Raw genomic sequence first — 25,475 nt, forward strand, 5'->3', positions numbered from 1 at the left:
TCAGTCTGGAGTCAGCCAGTCCACACGAAAGGAGGAGGGCAGCAGTAAAGACATGAGCGTGAAGCAGCATGCCGTGTGCCGGAGCAAGGAGCTGGTAAACCCGAAAGGACACCAATCAATGGGTGAGCTCTGGCTGGAAGCAAGGGGTCACATAAGGCAAGAGCCTTAAACACCAGGCCAGGAACTGGGCCTAAGCCTGAGAGCGAGAGACTCTGATGGCCACGGAACACGCAGGGAAGGTCCTTAAGGCAGACAGTCGGGCAGAGGGAGGCTGGAGGCTGTGCGCCCCCTGGGAGTACAAGGTGGCACTGGTTGGTGTGGCAGAAGTGAAAGAGGAACCTGGGCCTCCGTGCAGCGAAGGGAGGCTGCAGAAATGGATGTGGGGGGAAGGGGGCCCCACAAAGGCCTCCAGGGACTCAGCGGGTAACTGGGCAAATGGAGGTGGACAGGGACCGGATTTGGCAGGAGGACACTGAGCTCTCCTGGGAACCCCTCTGGCTGGGGACACCCACAGTCCCCAGGGAGATGGTCACGGAGAGAAGGCTCAGAGAACTGGAGGCAGAAGTGGGCTGGGCTGCAGCCGACAGGGACAGAAACACAGAGGGGAGGCCGTCCACACACAGACCGGGGCGTGGTTGCTGTGGCCGTTTCTACTGCCCTCCTCCCTCACTAAACAAGGGCAAGTGTTCTCAGGCTGCCCTGTGCTTGGTGATCTGGCCCCAACCAATGCCCAGCCCCTCACCCTCCCCGCAGGTCATGCCACCCTGACCCCTAACTCTCTTCTCCCTTCTCCAGATTCACTCTCACCGCCAGGAGCATGGAGATAAACCTCCTCAAAGCCTGGGAAGTTAAATGCTGCAGCTCAGTAAAGCATCTCACGCAGCAGAGTCCGGCAGCACGCGCCGAGCCGGGCCGTTCCTCCCTCTTCTAACTCAAGACCCTCTATTCGTAAGCACCCAAATGGATGCATTTAACCTGCATCCTGACCCCTAGCCTCACCTGGTCGTGTCCACCCCTCCAGGCAAGGGCCCTAACTCCAGCAGCTCTGAGGCCTCCTCTAACTTCTACCCAGAGAGCCTCACTCTGGGACCCTGACAGTGCCCGGCACCGTGGCCTGTGCCTGCAGAAGTGAGGTCAGTGCACGGGCGTGTCTGGAGGCCCTGTCCCGGATGGAAGGGGGAAGACCTGAGAAGGAGCAAGGGTGTGGCCCAGGTAAGGGACTCCACCACACCAAAGAGCCCGCTGACCCGCAGCAAACACCTGCCCCAAGCCCCACAAGTGGGAATCGGAAAGCGGAGGCAGAGAGAAGCAGAAAGAGGAAGCAGGGTAAAGGGAGAATCCACGGCCTCAGGGTGCAGGGGTGGTGGTGCCAGGAAAGAACGGCAGTTGTGCAGTACGAGTCAAACCCCCCAGCTCAGGAAGAACCCGGGACGCCCTAGCCCACCCCACTTCCTCCCTCTGGCTCCCTCCCGTGACCGCCTGTGCTCTCAGCAGCCCTCACACAGGGGAAACCCTGGTTTTGCATGACTTCCATTTCAGCATCTCAGCCATCAAGGGCTCAGCTTCCAGAAAGAACACAGTGTGAGGAGGGCTCCTGTGCCGGGCGTTCACTCACCAGGGCTGGCGGGATCTCGGAGCGCAGCCTCCCTGTGAACATATCGCTCCAGTGGCATCGCTGTGGCGGGACAAGAGAAGAGTTAGCTGCAGACCCTGGAAGAGGCCTGAATGGAGAAGCCCCGCCAGCGAGCAGGGCCGCACTCAGCATTAGACAAGCTGGGACCGCTGAGCCTCCCACTCACAGCCTTCTTACTTTGGGCTCTGTCAGTGAAAAGCTGGACCACCCTGGCTGGCTGGACCAGAACACCCGTCCACAAGTCAGGGGCCCCTAAGGACCAGGCGGGCTCAGCAGAAGTCTCAGGAAAATCCCCAGTCTGTCTGACTTTCTGGTCTGACAGGTGACGGATGAACTGGAACATCAGCAATGCAGGACTTAGTGCCACAGTTCCCCCATCCGTCTGACCAGCTCCAGAAGATGGCCTGTCTGGGGCTGCTGCGTCGCCCAATCAACGGAAAACAGCATCAGGCTCAGAGTCTGACATGGTAACACCAAATCAGAAATCAGTGACACTGTATTATCTCCTTTACTGAAGGATGTGGGCTTTCCCTTCATAGAAGGTACTTAAAAGTTGGCGGATTTAAAGAAGGTATCAGGCAAATGTCACAAAGATGACAGCCACCTAACTTGGTCATGTGTTCACACTGGCCAGAATTTGGTCTCCAAGCACACAGCCCTATCCCCAACTCTGGTTACTGTCCTCTCAGTCCGGTGTTCTGGACCAAACCTGGGATGGACAGCACACAGGGAAAGCCACCTTCTCCTGAACATCCAGTCCTTACACATGCAAACCAAACCCAACCTTATGTTCCAGGGAAGTTGGTTTATGTAGAAAACTTCTCACGACCTCCAATAAGCAAATCATGAACACCCAGGGGCCTCTGCTGGCTATCCCACATACTGGGTCTGCTTGGTGAGTTACTCTTGCATGCAGGTTCTTAGGGCCAAGAACAGGCAGCCACAACCTGAGTGCTACAGTCATTTACAACACCGGCATCGCACCCAAACTCCCAAACCAAAGTCCAGGGACTGAAGGTTCATCAAGAGACACCAGGGAACAGGGCCTGGGTTCCAGTCCTGACTTAGCTGACGCCCCTCTGGTCCCTGGTGCCACCTCTGAAATAAGCCTTTAGGCCTCAACAATCCCCAAGGGAACAGCAGAGAAGTTAGGAGCTCAGGCTGACATCTGCTCCTTGTGTGACCCTGGGCTGACCTTCTCTCACCTGTCAAGACCTCATTTGCACACCTGCTGCAGCGGGGCGATAACATCTTATCCTGCATCAGCACTAGGCCAGACACTGCAGGCCATCAGGGGCAGCTCCTCCCCTCTCCCCACCCCGTGCTGCTTCCTGCACAGGAGACAAAACGCACACGGCACTGCCATTGGCCAAGTTCTCTCAGGACAAACTGTGCAGGAGGATGAGCTCCATTTTCTAAAGGAGCCCAAGGGCCAAGTTCAGTGCAAGGCCTCAGAACAGACAAGGTGGTGTCCCGGGGCCCTGGGTGCTGAAGTCCAGCTCCTGCTGTGTCCTGCAGCCTGCAGGTCCAGCCCCTGCATCCCTGCTCCTCACAGGTCACAGGGGGAGGGGGGGGGAGTTCTTTCGCCCAGGCCATGGGTAAAGGAGCAGAAACAACTGCTGTTTTGACTGTTACCCTGACTGTGATCTCCCTAAGGACAAATGGCAGAGACCACATGGGAACTCGCTGGCAGGCCCTTTGGGGCAAGTCCACTTTGTTTCTCCTCACGCCCCCAGCCCCACATTCCTTCCCCTCAAAGGCGACAGTGCTACCATGGAAATAACACTAGACTTGGGTGTGTAACAGGTGGCCTGGCGACACATCAACATTATGACTGGGCTACTGAACCAGCCCTCTGAGCCCCAGTGCTCCTGACTGTCCAAATGGAGACTCAACCCATCCTCATACCTGGGTCGTGAGGATTAAATGACACCTGACAAAGACGCGAGTGCAAGCCTGTCCCCGGAGACTGTGGCATGCTAACAGACACTGGGAACCCAGGGCAGGAGGGAACATACAGTGACACCCTCCTCGCCTCTGACATTTCGAACACAGCACACTGAAAGGCTGGCATTGTGGCCAGTGGGTTAAGCTGCCATTTGTGACACTGACAATCCATAGTGGAGCAGCTGCTTTGCTTCCGATCTAGCTTCCTGCTAATGCACCTGGGAAGGCAGGAGATGATGGCCCAAGTACTTGGACCCCTGTCACTCACTTAGGAGACAAGGAGGGAGTTGCAGGCTCCTGGCTTTGGCCTGGCCCAGCCCTGGCTGTTGTAGCCATTTGAGGAGTGAACCAGTGGATGGAGGATATGCCTGTCTGCTGATCTGCCTTTCAAATAAATATTTTTTTAAGATTTATTTTATTTATTTGAAAGGCAGAGTTACAGATAAGGAGGGAGAGACAAAGAGAAAAATATTCTCCATCCCCTGGTTCACTCCCCAAATGGCCCCAACAGCTAGGGTCTGATAAAGACAGGAGCTTCCTCTGGGCCTCCCACATGGGTGAAGGGCCCAAGGACTCAGGCTATCTTCCACTGCCTTCCCAGGTGCATCAGCACGGAGCTAGATTAGAAGAGGAACAGCCAGGCCAACGACTGGCCCATGTGGGATGCCAGCATCGCAGGTAGCAGCTTTTACCCACTACCCTACAGGGTCAGCCCAACCCCCCCCCCCCCAAAAGAAAAAAACACCACACTGGTGTTCACTGGAGCCTACTGTGGGAACACTAGAAGAATCTGAACTGACCTTTTGGCTGATAAAGGAGGGCACTACTTGAATCTAACATTTTAGAAAGCATTTGCTGGAACCAGTGTTACGGTACAGGTTAAGTCACCACTTGCAATGATTACACGCCATATCTGAGTGACGGTTTGAGTCCTAGCTATTCCACTTCTGATCCAGCTCCCTGCTAACACACCTGCAAAGGCAGCAGGTAATGGCCCAAGAGGTTGGGCCCCTGCTACTCACACAGAGACTAAGATGGAGTTCTAGGCCCCTGGCTTCAACCTGGCCCAGGCCTGGCTGTTGTAGCTGTTTGAGGAGTGACCAGCGGATGAACACCTACCTGTCTGTCCCCTCCTCCTGTCATTCTGCCTTTCGAACAAATAAATCTTAAGGGAAAAGAAAAAGCAAGCACCTGCCGCCTCAGCTGAGGAGTGCATGTAGCAGGCAGCCTCCGGCCGCAGTACCTTCCCACTCCACTGCAGCATTATCTGAGGCCTGGCCATTCTGGCCTTTTCTTCTTCTTCCTCTTTTTCTAGATTTATTTTATTTATATGAAAGGCAGAGCTAGAGAGAGAGAGAGAGAGAGAGAGAGAGAGAGAGAGAGGTGTTTCATCTGCTGATTCATTCCTCAAATGGGCCCAACAGCCAGGGCTGCACCAGGCCCAACCCAGGAGCCAGGAGCCTCCTCGGGGCCTCCCAGCTGGATGCACAGGCCCAAGCACCCAGGCTACACCCTCTGCTGCTTTTCCCAGGTGCACAGCAGGGAGCTCGATTGGAAATGGAGTACCTCGGACTTGAACTGGCAGCCACATGGATTGCAGGCATGGGAGGCAGCGGCTTCACCCATTATACAATACCAGAACCTTACTGGTGTTTTTTTAATAAGTATTTTATTGGGGCTGCTGTTGTGGGGTAGTGGGTAAAGCCAATGCCTACAGGATCAGCATCCCATATGGGCGCAGGTTTAAGTCCTGGCTGCTCCACTTCTTATCCGATTCCCTGCTAATAACCTGGGAAAGCAGCAGAGGATGGCCCAAGTGCTTGCACCCCTGCACCCATGTGGGAGACCCGGAAGAAGCTCCTGGTTCCTAGCTTTGGATCAGCCCAGCTCTGGCAGTTGCAGCCATTTGGGGAGTGAACCAGCGGATGGAAGACCTTGCTATCTGTCTATGTCTCTGTCTTTTAAATAAAGAAAGATTTATTTATTTGAAAGAGTTAGAAACAGAAGGAGAAAGAGAGAGAGAGAGAGAGAGATCTTCCATCTATAGGTTCACTCTTTCAAACGGCTGCATCAGCTGGGGCTGGGGCAGGCTGAAGGAAGGAGCCTGGAGCTCCATCCAAGTCTCCTACATGGGTACAGGGCCCAAGGACTCGGGCCATCTGCTGCTGCTTCCCCAGGTGCATCAGCAGGGAGCTGGACTGAAACTGGAACAGCTGGCACAAATCGGCACTCAGATGTGAGTCACAGATGTGCTGTCGTAGGCTGAAGCAGTGGCAGCTAAACCCACTGTGCTACAACGATGCTGGATATTTCTGCCCAATGGAAGCTTTGGCCACCTCCTCATGGGCAATCTTGGCTTTGGATCCCGACCTGCATGAGTCCATCAGCAATGCCTGTCAGTCAGAGGCACCTGCTGGCTGATTTTGAGCCCTTCCCTCCTTGGGTGTCAGACAACAGGGCAGTAACCAGGGAGGATCTGGACACAGGGAGGTGTTGTGACAGTATGAGGCTTCTCTACAACCAGCCTGTGCCTCCTGGCCCTGCAGAACTCACCTTCAACTCCGACTTCTTCTCTAAGGCCTTGGCAATGACCCTGGCTGCTTCTACACCCACTGTGTTGCCCTCTAGGCGCAGAGCCTCCAAGCCATCGAATTCTTCAATCTCTTTAATCACATCTTTGGCTGCAGGAAACCAAAGAACAGAAGCTTAGATTTTGGAGTCATGATTAGCTGAGGTAGCAGAAAGCTCACAGCCACCATGCCACTCATACACTCCAATACTTCCAGCACTCCTACCATGTGCTGGCCCTGGCTTACAGAGGACAATCAGACAGGCTCACAGTTCAGCAGGGACACAGCTCTGCAAACAATTCCCTAGAATGAATGTTAACAAGGCATATACAAAAGGCCAGGCCTGAGAGGCAATGCAAAGAGCAATTGGCTGCTTGAAGCAAAGACTTCACCAAGCAGGTATGGGTGTGCACACCAGGCCATGCATGGAAACAGCACCCAAGTCAGGGCACCAGAAGGTACGACACAAATGCCTCACTGTTAGATGACTCATGGGTGGGGTGTTCGTTCATCACGATTGTACTATGATGAAAAATTCCAAACCATCTAAACAGGCATCAAGAAAGGCAAGGTTGGGGCCAGCACTGCCACTACCTGCGACACCAGTATCCCAACTGAGAACAGATTTCAAGTCCCGGTTGCTCCACTTCTGATCCAGCTCCCTGAAAATGCACCCTGGAAAGCAGCAGATGGTCCAAGTACCTGGGCCCCTGCACTCACATGGGAGACCCGGAGGAAGCTCCTGGCTCTTGGCTTTAGGGCTTCCAGCCCTGGCCACTGTGGCCATCTGGAGAGTGAACCAGCAGATGGAAGTACTCTCTCATTCATTCTCTCTCTCTCTCTCTCTCTCTGACTTTCAAATAAATAAATAAGTCTTTACCAAAAAAAGATAGGTCAGGGGCTGGCAAAGTGGCACAGTGGGTTAAGCACCTGCCTGCAACACTAGCATCCCAAATGAGCACAGGTTTGAGTCCCAGCTGCTCACTTCTGACCTAGCTCCCTGTTAATACACCTGGACAAGTGGTAGACAATGGCCCCTGCTACCCACATGGGAGACCCAGGAATTCCAGGCTCCTGGCTTCAGCCCTGGTTGTCACAGCAATTTGTGGAGTGACCCAGCAACGGAATCTCTCTCTCTGCCTTTCAAATAAATAAATGCATCTTTCAAAATAAATTAAAAAAATTTTAAGAAGGATAGGACAGGTCAGGGGCTAGGAATTCTGGCGTAATTACTTAAGACTGAGTTCCTGGTTCCTTGCTTGAGCCTGACCCAGCCCTGATTGTCATGGGCATTTTGGGAGTGAACCAGCAGATGAGAGATCTATCTCTTTCCCAGACTCCCTCTCCCTCTTCCCCTCAGATTAAAAAAATAATAATAATTCATGTTCTAATTACAAGTGAAAAAACAAGGTTCTCTAATAATGTTCATTCTGCTCACACTTTAAAAATGTGATATGTGAGGGCCAGCACTGAGGCATAGTGGCTAAAGCTGCCGCCTGCAGTGCCGGCATTCCATATGGGAATTGGTTTGAGTCCCGGGTGCTCCACTGCCGATCTAGCTCTCTGCTGTGGCCTGAGAAAGCAGAAGATGGCCCAAGTGCTTGGGTCCCTGCACTCATGTGGGAGACCCAGAAGAAGGCTTGGCTCCTGGCTTCGGATCAGCCCAGCTACAGCCATTGTGGTCTTTATGGGAGTGAACCAGCAGAAGGAAGACCTCTCTCTCTGCCTCTGCCTCTCTGTAACTCTACTTTTCAAATCAATCAATAAATATTTTATTAAAAAAAAAAAAGTGATATGTATTCACAAACACACCAAATACACCAAAACTAACAACAGTTACATCCTTGATTGTGTGGGAAGAACAGTTATGTTCCCCTCCCCCTTTCTATCAGTTTCTATATTCTACAACACATATTAATTTTTCATAAAGATTTATTTATTTATTTGAAAGGCAGAGTCACAGAGAGGCAGAGGCAGAGAGACATCCTCCAGCCGCTGGTTTACTCCCCAAATAGCCCCAACGGCCGGATCTGCACTCCAAACCGAAGCCAGGAACCAGGAGCCTCCTCCAGGTCTCCCACGCAGGCACAGGGGCCCAAGGGCTTAGGCCATCCTCCACTGCTTTCCCAGGCCATAGTAGAGAACTGGATCAGAAGAGGAGCAGCTGGGACCTGAACTGGCATCCATATGGGATGCTGGCACTGCAGGCAGTGGCCTTACCCACTACTCCACAGCGCTGGTCCCATATTAATTTTATAATCTAAACAAAAGCATACAAGTTGGGGCTGGCATTGTAGCAGTGAGTGAAGCTGCAACCTGAGACACAGATTCCCATACTGGAGCACCAGTTCAAGTCCCGGCTGCTCCACTTCTGATCCAGCTCCCTGCTAATGGCCTGGGAAGGCAGCGGATGACAAACCAAGTGCTTGGGCCCCTGCCAGCCAGGTGGAAGACCCAGATGGCGTTCTTGGCTCCCAGCAGTGCCCTAGTCCAGACCTCACTATCTACAGACCTGGTGATCAGTGAGTGATGCTCTCTAGCCCGTGCAGACACCAGAAGCAGGTATACCTGCGTTCTGTCCCCAGTTCCTCTACCCACAGCTGTGCTCCTGGGAAGTTATCACCACCTCCTTGAGCCTCAATTTTCCCATGTGCGAAACAGGGATAAAACTTCTACCAAGGAATTCTGACAGGAAACTGAGATACTACTGGCATGGCACTTACTCCTAGCCTGACATGGTGTTCAATAGATGACATTTCATAGCAAATCCGTGCTTCCTGACTGAACTGTGTCTACTCAGACCTGTCTGAGTCATCAGCTGGGGGCACTGGCATGGCCTGAGACACTGTCTGTGCTGAGACGCTTCTGAGTGTTACTAAGAATGCCTGGACCCCCATGAAGCCCTACTCTACCCGGGTTACCAGGACAGCTGGGTAGGAACGGGGTTGATGAGCTCCATCATGATAAAAGCAGCATAGCTTTGGAAGGTTCCAGTCCTGCCCCTGCTCAGTCATCATTAGCCAGCTTTGCAGGGAGCGTAGGTAAGGAATCTAAGCACTTTAAGTTAGGTGGCAATGCAGAAGGTCACTGTACACTCGTTTGGGGCCCGTTCACCTTGTGGCATGAATAAACAATCTGTGAACTGCCAGAAAGAGCAGCACAGGCACAGGGATTCCACAGGACCCCATTAAATCCTGGCTCTGCTACTGACGAGACGCGGGATCTCCGGCAGGCTACCAAGGCCTCCTAAGTCCTTTTTCTTCATTTATAAAAAGGCAATATTTCCACCTGCCTCCCACGGGGATGATGGGAGGATTATCAGTGATGAAAGCACAGGGAGGGGGCTGGCAGTGTGGCTTAGTCACCGCCTACCATGCTGGTATTCCGGCAGACACGAGTTGTGTCCCAGCTGTTCCAGCTCCGATCCAGCTACCTGCTAATAGCCTGGGAAAAGCAACAGAAGATGGCCCAAGTGCTTGGGTCCCTGCCACCCACATGGGAGACCTGGATGAAACATCTGGCTTCTTCCTGGCCCAGTCCTGGCTGTTGCGGCCATCTGGGGAGTGAGCCAGCAGATGGAAGACCTCTCTCTCTGTAACTCTTTAAAATCAATAAATCTTAAAAATAAAGTATAGAAAGAACTGTGGAAACCATACAGCCCCGTAGAGATGTGAGCAGTATGCATCACTACACTCCCAGCAAGCCAAGGTCTCTGGCCCGGGGCAGGGAAGCAAGGCTGCCTACACACCAGGATAACCAGGCAACTCCAGACCAGTTTCCCTGGTTGCACCAGAACAAGAGATCGCAGAAGTACAGACACAGGTGCCTTCACTGCCGACACCAGGGGACTCTGGGTTGGTCATGCCAGCAGACTTGGCCAGAGATGGAAAGATAGGACCTGCATTCCAGTTACTGGTTCTCTGGAGTCTGGTGCTTTCTTGCACACATACACACAAACACACACACACACACACACAGAGCAGCAGCAGCAGCACCCATCCCTCTCCCAGGGGCATCTAGCGGCAGGGACCAGAACCTCCCAGGAGGGTCGAGACTATTGTTTTAATTCTGCCCCCCAAGGGCCTTCGCCCTGCCTCCCCCCACGGCAGATATTCCCTGCCATGCCTACGACCTCAGGAGTGAAGCCAGGGAAGTTAAGGCTGTTGGCTCTGAAGCTGCTCATTGTGGCCAGGAAGCCTTCCCATGCTCCTGGGGAAATGAACTAACAGCCTCCCACTAGACTAGGTAGGTCCAGTAACACCGCCCGGGCTACTTGGACAAATAAAGGAGACAGTGCGGCTCAAAGGGCCCACAGTTAGTAAGCGCTCGCCGCACAAGCAGCGCAGGAACTCACCATCCTCTGCAGTGTTGAGTTTGAGACTCTTGCCCTTGAAACTCAGCTGTCCTCCGGCCACCTGGGTTTTGGCCAGGGTCTCTGCTAGTTTGGCGATGTCTTCAGAGGCCATGAGGGCCAAAGTGGCAGGCTCCCCCGGAGATCTGCAAACTGAGAAGCCCCAAGTGGCATTAAAGAAGAGGGATCTCCTGGGAGCCTGGTTGGGGAGGGACAGGAAGGGGCATCAGCCACCTCCTGACCCCACTGGCCCCTGCCACGGGGAACCTAAGAGGTAAACCACTGGGAGGAATGAAAACAGCATTAGAGAAGGCACGGTTCCAGAAAGGTGGAGGCAGCAGGAAAGCAGAAATGTCCAGCGTCAGCCTGGAGGGTCAGCAGCTCCCTAACTCCCTCCTCTGCCAACTGCCCCCACCCCATACCGGGGACACCCACAAAACCAACCCCATGGGAGCCAAGTCCACAGGGTCCACCCAAGCACACACCTGCCTGATCATCCTGGCTGCTCTGTGTCTGAGGGTCCCAGTCCCCAAACAGGACATGGATGTCTATGGGATCCAGGTCATCCATCCCAGGGAATGCCCACCACCCACGCTGGCATGACTAGGGGTGGGGCACAGGGGTCAGCCCACTGCACCTCTGGCTGTAGCCCTGACCAGGAGACTGGGCAAGCCACGGAGGCCTCCCAGGTTCCTAGGAAACCAGAGGACCCTACATCACAACAGCTACCATCACAATAGGCCAATGTACAGAAACAGCAAACTCAAGTTTCTCCAACATTATCCTGACACCAGATGGGCAGGGGTTCCTCCCCACAGAGCACCCAATCACATTTTACCACAGATGTCGGCTAGGTTTGCTCCCACTCAGTTCTGACACTATCTGGAGACACCTGCGACACTGCTCCCCACCTGATGCTAATGCAAGCCCCCGGTAGCTTTACCTGCACTTCTGACTGGGTGGCTGTGAAATAGGTTCCACCAGACAGACTCTCAAACAAGGGCTACACTCACCTATGCTTACCAGTTCAGAGAAGATAAAAAGGATACAAATGATCAGCCTGATGAAGAGATACACGGAACAAGGCACAGGAGAAGGGGGCAGAGTTCCACACCCTCGCTTGCCAGTGCCTTCCTGCCGGGACCACCCTCTACCTGCACAGCTCCCCAGCAGCTCTCCAAAGGCTGCCCTCTGGGTTTCATGGAGGCCCCACAGCACAGGCACGACTGATTAAATCACTGGCCATTGGTGACCAGCTAAACCCACTTCCCAGAGGTTGGGGGTGGGGCTCAACCCTAATCCTGCCTGGGTCTCTCAGGTGACCTGCACCCTCCTGAAGCCACCCAGGATCCCCCAGGCAGTTTTCTGGGCATACAAAAGGCTACAGGACCACCGCCACATCCTGTGTTTGGTTGGGATCGAGTCTTGCCTCTGCTTCCAACCCAGCCTCCTGCTCGTGTGCACCCTGAGAGGCAGCAGGTTTTGGCCCAAGTATTTGGGTTCCTGGCTCTTGCAGGTGTTTGGAGAGTAAACCAGCAGACTGAAGAGATCTCTTTCTCTTTCAAATAAACAAACTTAAAAACTACATAGACGCTTGTCAATTTAGGACGTTAGGTTGAAGGTCCAATTTATATTTTGCACAATCACAGACTGGTACAGTGGTCCACTGCACTTCCCCAGAGAAGAAAGGGCAGGTAGTCTGGGGACCTCAGAAGAGTGACATGGAGGCGAGAACTCGGGGTGCTATCCGCAAGGCCTCCCCCCATCTCCTTCTCAGATTCGGTTGTGACCTCCACCCCAGTCTTCCTCTGGATTCAAATAACCAGCTTCCTACCCCCTCTCCTTATCTAACCCCTCGTCTGCATGCACTGTGTTCATCAGTAAGCCTGAATTACTTCTCTAGGTAAGACAACCAGTCATTCACCACACAGAACTTCCACTGTCTTGACTACTACTGGATACTGGATACTGTTCACGGTTCCAGGAACACAGCAGTAACTGATACAAAAAGAAGCTATGTTCTAAACAGGATACTTAGTATGTCAGACTGGAATAAAAATAAATAAGGGGGAGGGGGGCTCTGACAGTTGCAACTTCAATTAGAAAGGTATCAGGTAAGAAACAATAACCATTTGAAGGCTGTCGGGGAAGAGGCCCAGCATATTGGAGCATTCCCACAAAGGGAGCAGACAGATGGAAGCAGGAGAGGAGAGGAGGGGAGAGTTAACCAAGGGCTCTAAGCATCGTGGCTTTCCCTCCAAGGGGCCCGAGGACCTCCTGGAGGGTCTCCAGCAGAGACCCGACCGGACCAGCGCTTTGACAGCTGCCTAGGGCCCGCCGACGCTCAAGAAATGACGGGACAAAACTGAATAAACTAACGGCGGGGGCGTCCAGACGGGACACGGAACTTCTCGGGGGGTAAGGGGACGACCCTCGGTCCAGGTGGGGAGGGAGGAAGGCACGAGGCACAAGCCGCCCCCTCCCACCCCCAGTCCACTTTAAAGATCAAAACACCGAACCGACCTGCCCAAGGTCGGCACAGGGACTGAGTCCAGAACCGCCCTCTCGCTTCCCGGCAGCAGGGCCGAGACGCCTGGAGGCGCGCATCCACGCGGGCGTGGGCCGGCGGGAGGCGGCCGAGGGCAGGCGCGCCGCGCGGGGACCCGCCCGCCTCGGCCGGCACCGACGCGACGCGGCGCTGCGCGGCCCGCACGCGCGCCCTAGGCCTCAGTTTACCCGCTGCAGAAAGGAGTCAGCGCCACCCGGCCCTCCAAGCTCGCCGCCCAAGGGGCGCCACATCCTCCTCGGCCCGGCTCCAGGGCCGCCCCGCGCCCCCTACCTCAGAGAGCGGAGCGGCGAAGGGACCGGACCCCGACCGTGCCGTGACCAGGCGGCGCCGCCGCGCGGGGTGACCGAGCGACGAGTCCGCCCGCTGGGGCGGGGACGGATTCAGGGTCCGCGTCAGGTCAGGCCGGGGTCGCCGCCTCCGGGCCAGCGGTGCCGATGACCAGCCCACTTAGCCTGTCTACTCTCCCGGGGGCGTCCTCGTGTCTCGCGTGTCCAGCACCACCTGCTCTGCACACGGCAGCGGATGATGGCGGAGGAGGAGGATTTTGAAAGCCGGCAGTTTCTTTCCTTCGATTTGATTTGTTCGAGCCCAGGCCGGCTTCCCTTGGCCCCGCGCGCGCGGCTACTTGGGTATGGAAGTCCAGTTCTCCGGTGCGGGCGCTGCTGGACGCGAGCCGCGGACTACCGATCCCATGAGCCACCGCGCCCCGAGCGCCGGCGCCATGTTCCGGTTCGCTCTCCCCTTCGGCTTTCTGGCTCTTTCTCGCGGAGCCCAAAGGGCGGTATTTAGCGGGAGCGCCCGAGAGACTACAGTTCCCATGGTGCCGTGCGGCCGCGTCCCAGCACTTCCGGGGAGGCCCGCGCTCCCGTTCCCGTAACTTTATTGACAAAAGGCTGGTACTGCCCCAGACTGGCCGAGGGATCTCTTCAGTGAGAAAATGGGGATCCATTTCCTGAAAGACTCTTGGCTTTTTGTTTTTGTTTGGTACCGTGACATTGAAGGAGCATTCGAACACTTCCTCATAAATACCCATAAATGGATTGATAATTAAAAAGGAGACAAAGTTAACTGTAGTGGAGAAATTCTGCGGACGCCCCCTTAATCCACGGGTCCGCGGCGGCATCCGTGACAGAACAGAGCGACACCCACCGCACGCCTGCTGGCGTGATGCCCTGAGGCAGGTGTAGCCTCACTGTCGGGTCAACAGTGCACAAAATCTCCACCGAAGCCGAGAGACGTGCTCCGGAATGACTAGTCCATACGCTTCCAAAGCTGTATGTCAGGGAGCCGCCACCTGCAGTGCCGGCATCCCATACGGCCATCGGTTCGAGTCCCGGCTGCCCCACTTCCAATCCAGCTCTCTGCTGTGGCCTGGGAGAGCAGTAGAAGATGGCCCAAGTCCTTGGGCCCCTGCACCCACATGGGAGACTAGGAAGAAGCTCCTGGCTCCTGGCTTCGGATCCGTCCAGCTCCAGTCGATTTGCCCATTTGGGGAGTGAACCGTCCCATGGAGGACCAGCCTCTCTCTGTCTGCCTTGCCTGTCTGTAATTCTGCCTTTCAAATAATAAATGAATAAATCTTGAAAGAAAGAGAGAAAGAGAGAAAGGAAGAAAGAGAAAGAGAAAGAGAGAGAGAGAGAGAGAGAGAGAGAGAGAGAGAGAAAGAAAGAAAGAAAGAAAGAAAGAAAGAAAGAAAGAAAGAAAGAAAGAAAGAAAGAAAGAAAGAAACAGCTGTGTCGTGAATGAGAGTCCTGGCTGCTCCTCTTCCTATCAGCCGCTCCTGGCGTCAGCCTGGCCCAGCCCCTGCTCTTGGGGCCTTCGGAGGAGTGAACCAGCAGATGGAAGGCCTCTCTCTACTCCTCTGCCTTTCAAATAAATACATTTTTATTTAGTAAACAACAAAAAAGTGTTTCCCTTAGTTCTGTGAGCCGCTCTAGCAAATGAGTTGAATGGAGTCGTGGGAACTATCAGAATGATTGGCATTGGAGGTGGGAGGGTCATGGAGACTGATGGAGAGCTACCAGTCAGAGGACTGGCCTGGGAAGTGGGGTGCAGTGTTGCTGGGACTGAGCCCTCAGTCTACAGAATCTGATGCCGTCTCCAGCAGCGTCAGAGTTGCAGCGAAGCTGAGGACACCGGCTGGGAGCTTGCTTCCTGGTCGCCACCAACATTTGCAGCCAGAGTTATGCTGCTGAACAACACCCAAGCTAACCAGAGGCGTTGCCCCAGAACTCCCGGATCTGGGCTGGCTCGCCCGACACGCAGAAGCCAACCACTGACATGGGGTGGTGGAAGATAGGAGGTGCTCGTTGCAAAGCGCAGAGCAAGGAGCTGGGCAGCCATTGCTTAATTCCCAGCTCCCCCTGGCCAGGACTTAGGGGTGAAGGTTCTTATAAACTGAAACTGGGGCTGAGAGGTGCGTGGTCAACTCCTGCACAAGTTCCTGGTTGGTCCGTGGTGCGTGTGACCTTCCTTTGATTGGTTGGTGATGCTGTGTACTCTAGGGAATGTATGGTGGCCAGGCAGGCTCCAGTTGATCTGGGGGGGAGCCGTGTTTCACGTAAGTGGCAGTCACCTTCTGCCCCGGGCCTAAAATTCCCCTACACAAACCCCACCAGACAGTACTGGCCAGTACCTAAGGGTTTATCTACTGGAGAAGCAAATGACTACTTGAGTCCAGTGGTTCGTACCTTCCAGGGTCAGTTACACAACTCTCTCAAGTCAGTGAATTCCTTTTGGTGGAGGACAAGAGGCCGGGTCGTGCCTTCACGTTATAGGGGTTCGGTCTAAGTTACCTCTCCCAACTTGGCCCACACGTCTTCACTTTACCTGTACTTGAGAGCTAAACAGGTCATGTGCCAGATCCCCTCACCTGCAGCTCACGTAAGGAAGTGTGGGCATCATTCCCTTCCTGGCACAGACACACGACCACTGGAGCTCCAGACTGAACATGATCTCTCCTGTCTAAAGGACTGCAGGGGAAGGTCCTCTTCCCCCTCTTCTCTCCTAGTCTGCCTCCAGGGCTGTGTCCAATGTCACACTACACCATCCAGGGGCCTTCCGCGTCACTGCAGCCGGGATCCATCTCACCCTCACCCTCACCCGGGTGCCCGCAGCAAGCTGCACACCTGCACGGGTCCACAAAGTTAAGGGTATTCTTGATGGCTTCCTCTGTGGCCTGAGTGGATCCTGGGGCAGGAACTCCCTCCTTGGCAGTGTCTTTGCTGAGCAGCCAGCCCGCCTTGTCACTGGTGCTTCAGCCTTCCTCATTTGAACCCCATTCCAGTCGGGGTCACACAATGTTTGTTTAGAAGTGAATTTGCGGGGCTGGCACTGTGGCGCAGTAGGTTAAAGCCGCCGCCTGCAGTGCCTGCATCCCATATGGGCGCCAATTCAAGTCCTGGCTGCTCCTCTTCTGATCCAGCTCACTGCTATCACCTGGGGAAGCAGTAAAAGAGGCCCAAGTCCTTGGGCCCATGAACCTGCATGGGAGACCTGGCTTCGGATTGGCGCAGCTCCGGCCGTTGCAGTCATTTGGGGAGTGAACTAGTGGAATGGAAGACCCCTCTCTCTCTCTGTCTCTACCTCTCTCTGTAACTGTCTTTCAAATAAATAAAATAATTCTTAAAAAAAAAAGTGAATTTGCATCATGGAAGGCTGAGGGGCTCCCCGTGGGCTGCGGCTGTGCCCCTGCAGCTAGCACTGATCCATTCCTTTTAGGATTTCCTGGGGGTGGCCCAGGCCCCCTTTTCCAACGGTACTTGAGACTTCCCTTGGCCCTCAGAGAAAGGTGGGTTCTAGGACATCTTCAGCGACTCTTCCCTTCCTCAATAGCTTCTGGATCTTTAGAACTGGAAGGGAGGGGCTGGCATCCTGGAATAGTGGGTTAAGCCACCTTCTTTGACACCTGCATCCCATATGGGCGCTGGTTCGAGTCCCAGATGCCCCACTTCTGATCTAGCTCCCTGCTAATGGCTTGGGAAAAGCAGTGGAAGATGGTCCGAGTGCTTGGGGCCCTGCTGCTCAAGTGGGAGATCTGGAAGAAGTTACTGGCTCCTGATTTTGACCTGGCCCAGCCATGGGCATTGCAGCCATCTGAGGTGTGAACCAGCGGATGGAAGATCTCTCTCACTGTGTCTCTCCTTCTCTCTCTCTGTAACTCTGCCTTTCAAATAAATAAATAAATCTTTAAATAAGTAAATAAGAACTGGAAGGTGGAATTCTTAGCAGAAATTCCATGAACTTCAAAGGTCATGGAGGTCACAGCAATGGAATGGGGCTGGCAGAGCTGGGGAGACTTGGGAGAGTCCACGTTGTGAGGGAGCCCAGGACTAGAAGCAAGCCAGACTGGCTCCATCCTAGTTCCTTCTCTGCAAGCACACACTAAAGGAATCAGGAAGGAAGCCCCTGGTAACAAAGACTTATCGTTCATGACAAGAGTGGTTAACAAGATCTAGGTCTCGATAGAGACAAGCTAGAGAGGGCTCCACTCAGACTGCCCCCGGCACTCACAGTAACCACCGCTATCCCTGTTCCTTTACAGATAACATGGCAAAGACATACAAACAGCCCTAGAGCGCTGATGGCTTGGTCTCTCCTTCAACAGGCCACTCCAATAGTACCGTTTACTTAAATAAAGCTTCACTTATACTCTCCTCTTTATCCAGTCTTGTAATCGTCATCAACACCAGGGCTCATTTCACTCCGTTCTCCTGCAACACTATTCTGACCATATTGGAATGCAAGTCCCCGGCTACTCTACTGATCCAGCTTCCTGCTGATGTGCATCTGGGGAGGGAGTAGATGATGCCTCACATATTTGGGGTCCCTTCCAGCCACACCTAAGATCCAAACTGAATTCTGAGTTTCTGGGTTTGGCCTGCCCCAGCCCTAGCTGTTGTGGGCGTTTGGGGAGTGAACTAGTGGTTGGGAGATCTCACTCTGTCTGCCTTTCAAATAAAGTGAAAATAAATACTACAAATACAAAGGAGAAAGGATGCACAGAGGGTCAAGATAGGCCAGAATTGTCACTGTTTTACAAGAAAAACACTTCACCCCTGTCATTCTCTCTCTCCTTCCTGGCCTGAGAAGTCTGCTCAGCCTTGCACAGAGAAGTAGGACCATCGTGGGTCTCCTTTGTCCTCATTTCAACAGGTGAAGAACTGAGACGTGAGAGTCCAGTAAACTATTCACCTTACACAGCTTCAACAAGAGACAGGAGAAGGGGGCTGGTGCTGTGGTATAGCAGGTAAAGCCGCCACCTGCAGTGCTGGCATCCCACATGGGTGCCAGTTCAAGTCCCAGCTGCTCCACTTCCAATCCAGCTCTCTGCTGTGGCCTGGGAAAGCAGTAGAAGATGGCCCAAGTCCTTGCGCCTCTGCACCCACATGGGAGACTAGGAACAAGCTCCTGGCTCCTGGCTTCGGATCTTCAGATCTTCGGATCTTCGGATCGGTGCAGCTCCAGCCGTGGCAGCCAATTGGGGAGTGAACTGGTGAATGGAAGATCTCTCTCTCTCTCTCTCTCTACTTCTCCTCCCTCTGTGTAAGTCTTGAAAATAAATAAATAAATCTTTAAGAGGGAGAGAGAGAGAGAGAGGAAGGGAGAAGACGCAGGTCCTTGGGGTCATTTTCCATGCACACACAGAGCAAGTCACTTTGTGAAGTGTGAGGCGGGGATGAGGGGAACAGACTGAGGAGTGCTCTAGACTTTTCTCTTAAAAACTTTTCCAAAGAATGTTTAGAAGGGAAGAGCAGGCTGTCTCTGATTTGTCTGGTTCACCTAACTGGGTGTTTTAAATTCCATTCTGGTTCCTGAAAGCAAACTTAATTGCCAGTTATAAATGGAATATATAACAATATTTATGCTTATTTCCTGAAAAACAAAAAACAGCAACCAAGGCTGCAGATTTGCCATTTAGTCAGATCAAAAACAAAGGGCTAAAGTATGCCTGACGCGTGAGGAATGTGGAGAGACATTCCCCAGTCCTCAGAGGGGGTGAGGGCCTGCTGGCCTGGGCTCAAGGGGCTGCCCACCCCCACCCACCCATATGACTAGGTAGGCTGGGAGGAGGGAGTAAGTGGTCATCATCTGTGTATGAAGGACACTCCCCTGGGGCTCCCCTCGATAAATAACTCATATTTGAAACAATTGGTTCCCTCCACAAACAGTTATCCAACATCTACATTGTAACAGACACAGCAGCAGCAGCAGCGGTTCTAAGATGGATGGGATCTCACCAGGAACCTTAAATTCCACTCTGAGTGTTTGTGGAGGGTTTCCTGGTGTCTTCCTTTTTAATATGTTTTTTGCCCCAAGATGGAAATAGATTTCTTTGTTTTTAATAAAAACTGCGAGTAATTTTAAAATAATAGAGTTGCAAAAGAGCATAAAGAAGAAAGTTGGAGGTAAACATTTGGCGCAGCAATTAAGTCGGCATCCCAAATGGGAGTGCCTAGGTTTGAATCCTAGCTCTGCTCCCCATTCTAACTTCCTGCTAATGTGCATTCTGGGAGACTGCAGATGATGGCCAAAGTACTTGGGTTCCTGCTACCCACATGGGAGACCAGGGTGGAGTTCCTGGCTCCTGGCTTTGGTCTGGCTTAGCCCCAGCTGTTATAGGCATTTGGGAAATGGACCAGTGAATAGAAGATCTCTTTCTCTCTCTTTCTCCCTCTCCCTAATTCCCTGACTTGCAAGTAGTTTATATAGTTTAACTCCAGGAGCCTGGTGCAAGGTGTCTGGTGTGTAACAAATCTTCCCAGGCAGACAAATCAATTAATTCACAGGCTTTTATTGGGATTCCGCTCCCGGGCGAGGTTCACCGACCCCAACAGAGCAACAGAGTGGGGGCCAGGGATTGGGAGGGCTCCTTTTATAGATTTTATAGATTCAGGGCATGGGGGTTAAAGGTTGTGGCGGCTCTGATCCTCATTGGTTGACCTTTAGGCACCTGCGGGGACCTTGACAAGGACTTTTCTTCCCCAGAAGCACAGGTAGGGACTTCTCCATTCCCGGAAGTATAGGCCTTCCTTCCATGTGGATCCCAAAGCTACCACCTGGCAGCCAATGCAAGTCTCCCACAGGGATGGCAGAGTCTCAAGCATTTGAGCCATCATCTGCTGCCTCTCAGGATGCACTAGCAGGAAGCTGGATGGGGAGTGGAGGGACAGCAACAGGAACCAGCACATGATGGGGGCATGGATATAGGTACTGCAGGAACTTACTTCTCCTGGCCGGCGCCGCAGCTCACTAGGCTAATCCTCTGCCTTGCGGTGCCAGCACACCAGGTTCTAGTCCCGATTCTGTCCCGGTTGCCCCTCTTCCAGGCCAGCTCTCTGCTGTGGCCCGGGAGTGCAGTGGAGGATGGCCCAAGTCCTTGGGCCCTGCACCCCCTGGGAGACCAGGATAAGTACCTGGCTCCTGCCATCGGATCAGCGCGCTGGCCGCGGCAGCCATTGAAGGGTGAACCAACGGCAAAGGAAGACCTTTCTCTCTGTCTCTGTCTCTCTCTCACTGTCCACTCTGCCTGTCAAAAAATAATAATAATAAAAAAGAACTTACTTCTCCACAATGCCCAGCCCCTCAATAAAAAAATTTAAAATTTATTTGAAAGGCAGAGTTATAGAAAGGCAGAGGCAAAGAGAGAGAGAGAGGAGTCTTCCATCTGCTGGTTCACTTCCCAAAGGGCCACAGTGGCTGCAGCTGGGCTGATCCGAAGCCAGGAGCTTCTTTTGGGTCTCCCATATGTGTGCAGGCACCCAGAAACTTCCGCTTTCCCAGGCCATAGCAGAGAGCTGATCAGAAGTGGAGCAGCCGGGACTTAAACCGGCGCCCGTATGGGATACCAACATTGCAGGCAGTGGCTTTGCCTGCTATGCCACAGTGCTGGCCCCAGCCCTGGTTTTTTAATTAATATATATATCCAAAAGCACCATCGCAGAAACACACAGAGTGTGTGAGAGAGAGCTGGCCACTTCATAGCCCATTCAGACAGACACACAAGCTGTCAGATTCTGGGGTAAGCACAGGGGCTTCAGAAAGTTCATGGAACATGCACATTGTCCCTTCAATCCCACTTTCCCACGTACATGTTGAAGCCCCTCACACAGTCAAGCACTGCCTAACATGTCAGTCAATGACAGACCACATACATGATGGTACATGCCGCATAACCTAGATGCATACTTGGAGATTCCACACAGTCTATGATGCTGGCTTGACAACAAAATCACCTAGCGACAACTTTCTCACTATGTATCCCTGCATTAGGTGAGACATGGCTGTCCTCTTGTTATATCCTGTTTCAATCATCTAGAACAAACACTGTAGACTGAGTGGCAGAATATGAAGCACAAATTTATTTCTCTGGAGGCTGGAAGTCCAAGATCAGAGTGCCAGCATTGTCAGGTTCTTGGTGAAGGCGTCCTTCCTGGGAAAGCAGCAGAAGATGGCTCAAGTGCTTGGGCCCCTGCCACACACATAGGATATCTGGATGGAGTTCTTGGCTTCTGGCTTTGGCATAGCTATGCTCGGCCTTTGCAGCTATTTGAGGAGTGAACCAGCAGAAGGAAGGTCTTTCTCTCTTGCCTTTCAAATAAACAAACATTTAAAAATGAAAAAAAAAATTCTTGCTGGAATTCTAGGACCTGGGGCTATGCTGAAGCTGTCAGGACATGGGCCTCTCAAGGACTATTTGTAGGGCGAGCAAATGAACCCTGCACCTGGTTACAACTCTGGCTCTCCCAGGAGACAAGAAGGCCTAAGGCTGGCACAGAAGGTGCTCACTGAAGAAGAGGCTAATGATGTGCCTGTCAGTTCCTCAGAGTCAGGAACATGAGCCTCTGCCTCCCATTCCCCATTCATCCAGTCATGTGACAAGCCCTTGGGTATAAACTGGTGACAGATCCATATTTTTTAAAGGATTTTCTTTAAAATAATTATTTATCTTCATTATATTTGTAAGGCAGAGAGACAGAGAGCTATTTCATCCAGTGGTTCATCCTCCAAATGTTCCCAACACCTGTGACTGGGCCAGGCCTAGCTAGAATCCAGGAACCCCAAGGTCACCCACGGGGGTGGCAGGGGCTTAAGTACCTTAGAGTGTACATCAGCCATCAGCTGTGTCAGAAGTAGAGGAGCTGAGGCTTGAGCCAGGCACTCTGATAGGGGACGCAGGTGTCCCAAGCAGCTGCACCAAACACTTAAGGTGTTCACATCCTGGTGCAGGGGTCACTGCCTTATAGGTGGATAAACCTGGGACTGAATCCTGCCTCTGCCTCTTTTTGAGCTGTGTGACCAAGTCACTTAACTGCTTTCTGTGTATTCCTCACAGGAGAATGAGTAAAGACAGCAAGCACCTGCTTTACAGGGCTTTTGAGAGAGGAAGCAAGCACATCACCATTCGCAAAGCGCTGGCTGGTAGCTCTTACTGTTTTTTCAGCTTTTATGTGTGGACAGAGCCCTGCTGCCCGGCAAATAGCCCACTGGTACCAGTCTCCCGATCCTTTTTCCCAATGCTATGGAGGAAGCTAGGGTTGGCTAGGATTGGGGTCTTACAACAAGTTAATGCCAGGCAGAGGCAGACAGAGGGGACTGGCAGCCAGCTGAGCCCCTTGAATTTTGGACAATCCTCTTTTCAGGATATGTGTTATGTCACTAGCAGCCTGGGACGGCAGGATCTCCAAACCCCTGGCAGCTAGTTCACTTAAGGCAAGGTGCGTTAGTCCACCTGGCTTCAACACCCTTAACTGTACAATGGGAGTGATCACAGCCATGGTGCCCAGTGTGTACGTTTCTAAGCGTGTCTGATTGCAAGTAACAGGGCATTCATTCATCCTGTACTGAGAACCGGAGGACATGCACTGCAGCATACTTTCATTGCAATCCTTGAAACTTTATGTGGATTCAGTGTTCTTATCTTACAAATGAGGAAACAGAGGCTATTCAATTGCCTGGGGTCACACACAGCTCTGCAAGCGGCAGAGCGGGGACCCTGGTCTTTCCAACTACACCACTTGCCTCTGAATCACCAGGCTCAGCTATTACTGCCCTTAGCCCATGGAGCTGGAACCCCAGATGACCTTCGAAACCCAGAAGGGCTGGTTTCCCATTAAACGTCTGAGAGCCACAGGCCTCTGCTTTTCCTCCTGGGCACGAATGTCCATCCTTTGCACGCCTGAGGCTGTCTTTTTGCTGTGACTCTGAGGGTGGTGAGGCAGGGGGAAGGCTCCCACACAAGAGTTTGAGAACTGCTGGAGGCACAGCTGCTTCTAAGCCTCCCAGAAAGCAGAGTTGTGGCGCAGTGGGTTAAGCTGCCGCCATCAGCATCCCAGATTCCAGTGTCTCTACTTTGGATCCAACTCCCTGCTACTGTGCCTGAGAAGGCAGCAGAAGATGGTCCAAATACCTGGGCCCCTGACACCCACCTAGGAGACAAGGAGGGAGTTCTAACCGCTGTTGAGGCCATCTGGGGAGTGAACCAGTGGATGAAACATTTCTCTCTTTGTCTCTGTCACTCTGCCTTTCAAGTAAATAAATTTTTAAAACTTAAAAAAAAAGAAAAAAGCAGACACAGTGGAAAGTGCCAGAGGCCAGGTGAGGCACAGTTTCTGGAGACAGACCCCGCCTCCTGGTGCCAGCTTCTTCACCTCTGAGCTCCTGCAATGTCCCAGGGTTACTGCGGTAGGTGAGTAAACAAACGCAGCTCCAGCTTCTTGTCTTGCTAGCATGGACACAGTGTATCTAAACATGTAACGTTTGTCTCACTGTAGCAGCCGCGCTTCCTAAAACTGTGCCTGGTGCAAATGTCGGTGGAAGAGATACCCTACAGAGAGCAAGTCTGCCAGGCTCTCAGACGATCTGAAATAAATCAGATGCACATACAACACGTGTGTGTATGCACACGCATGGGTACATAAAATGAAGAGAGGGGAGGGAAACTTGAGAGGTGTGAGTCCTGCTGGCATCCATGTGCAGGCAGTATGGGGGCGGGGGCTGTTGAACACTTTGGAACCCGAAGCTCTGGGTTCAGATGCACCTTTCCCAGCCCTGAGGCAGTGCCAGTGATGCTTAGAGCTGGCCTGACTGGTTACTCTCACTTTACCTGGAGGGTTTTCTAAGCTGCCTCAATACCTCTGCAAAAAGACACCTGATATGGATTCTCCCCTGGCCTGACCTCTACTTGGGCGTCCTCCAACATTTCAAAGAGGACCCCACTTTTGGACTTGGCTGTTCCCTTCTGCATTGTCCAGTTTCAGCTGGCATCATGTTAAATCATTCTACCTAGAATCTCCTGCCGCCTTCCATTTCTGGTCATCTCCAATATCTCAGCGGGATCTTCCTCCTCCTCCTCCTCCACCCCCTAGGACAGTGCATGGGGGGGGGGGGGCTGCCTTCATCAGTTTAGCTAGAAACCCTGTAACTCCTGAGGGGCCCCTGTAGTCCTTTTCCACCCCCTGGGTCCCATCTTGTTCCTTGGCTATACATTTCCATACCGAATCTCCCTCACTGCAAAACCCACCGCAGTGGGTCCCCACACCTCTCACGCTGAGCCCCCCTTGAATAAAGGACTCTCGTTAACCAGAAACGTCGCCGGAAAATCATTTCTCTCCCATCCCAGCCTGTGGTCTTCAGAGGGGTCCGGGAACAGGGCGCAAACACCTGGAAACCAGGGGGGGCCTTGGACACAGCTGGGGAGGGGGAAGGCGCTGTTTGCACCGACATCAGCCCCAGAAACGCATCACTGCCCCCAAAGAGATATTTTTTTAAAAAGAAGGGCGAATTCCGGGCATGAGCGCCCCCCGAGGAAGAGGGGGCTCCGCGACGCCCCCTCCCCGGCCCGCAGGTGCGCAGCCCGCGCCGCCCACCCGGGCGCGGCGTGGCGCGGCGCGGGCAGCTGCGCTCTAGGACCCGAGGAGGAAGAGCCGCCGGGAGACGGCGCCTGGAGCGGGCGCTGCCGCGAGCGGCCGGCCGAGGCTGGAGATGGACGGGGAGCGCTCCGGAGCCACATGGGCCGAGCTGCCGGGGCGGCGGCACCGGGAGCAGGATGCGGCCGCCCGTAATTAAATAGCATTTACTCTTATTATTACTAATAATAATAACGTAATCATACCTCTAGTCATAGCATACCATTTATCGGGCTCGGCGCAGGCCCGCGGGGAGCGCAGCCCGGCCGAGGTGAGTGCTTGGCGCGGCCCGGCCCCGCGGGCACAGAGGCCGGGGCCACCCGGGCGCGGGCGGGCGGGCCGGAGACGCGCGCGGCCACCTGGACAGATAAAGCAATAGCCTCCCCGAACCCCATTCCTCCCTTTTGGGGAGCCCTGCCCCGAAGTTGCAGAGTTGTGGTGCGGCCGGGGGCACCTGCCGCGGCGGCCGGGGGGTGTCATGGAATTTGTTTCTGTGCGG

The 25,475-nt window shown here is 53.4% G+C and overlaps 2 protein-coding genes across 6 annotated transcripts in view; one reads left to right on the forward strand and one right to left on the reverse strand.

Moving 5' to 3' along the window:
- RANGAP1 (Ran GTPase activating protein 1) overlaps positions 1-13,681 on the reverse strand; it is a 28,803-nt gene extending 15,122 nt beyond the window's left edge. Inside the window, exons 1-4 of one of the 2 annotated variants that reach the window (XM_008275173.4) lie at positions 13,341-13,681; positions 10,505-10,654; positions 6,134-6,261; positions 1,616-1,675 (exon numbers count right to left, since the gene is read on the reverse strand). In XM_008275173.4, the coding sequence (XP_008273395.1) occupies positions 1,616-1,675; positions 6,134-6,261; positions 10,505-10,616 (300 nt within the window). In that variant the 5' untranslated portion in view covers positions 10,617-10,654; positions 13,341-13,681. The remainder of the gene's footprint in view (positions 1-1,615; positions 1,676-6,133; positions 6,262-10,504; positions 10,655-13,340) is intronic. The other variant, XM_089309007.1, reaches the window with a different exon arrangement.
- Positions 13,682-24,976: 11,295 nt separating this feature from the next.
- ZC3H7B (zinc finger CCCH-type containing 7B) overlaps positions 24,977-25,475 on the forward strand; it is a 53,903-nt gene continuing 53,404 nt past the window's right edge. For 2 of the 4 annotated variants that reach the window (XR_016217056.1, XM_008275171.5), the window contains exon 1: positions 24,977-25,247. The gene's annotated coding sequence lies outside the window, so the exon portion shown is untranslated. The remainder of the gene's footprint in view (positions 25,248-25,475) is intronic. The other 2 variants (XM_089309009.1, XM_089309008.1) reach the window with 2 other exon arrangements.

Source organism: Oryctolagus cuniculus, chromosome 11 (genome assembly GCF_051225735.1).
Source record: "Oryctolagus cuniculus isolate XC-2025 breed Fujian yellow rabbit chromosome 11, ASM5122573v1, whole genome shotgun sequence".
In the NCBI taxonomy this organism is placed as follows: domain Eukaryota; kingdom Metazoa; phylum Chordata; class Mammalia; order Lagomorpha; family Leporidae; genus Oryctolagus; species Oryctolagus cuniculus.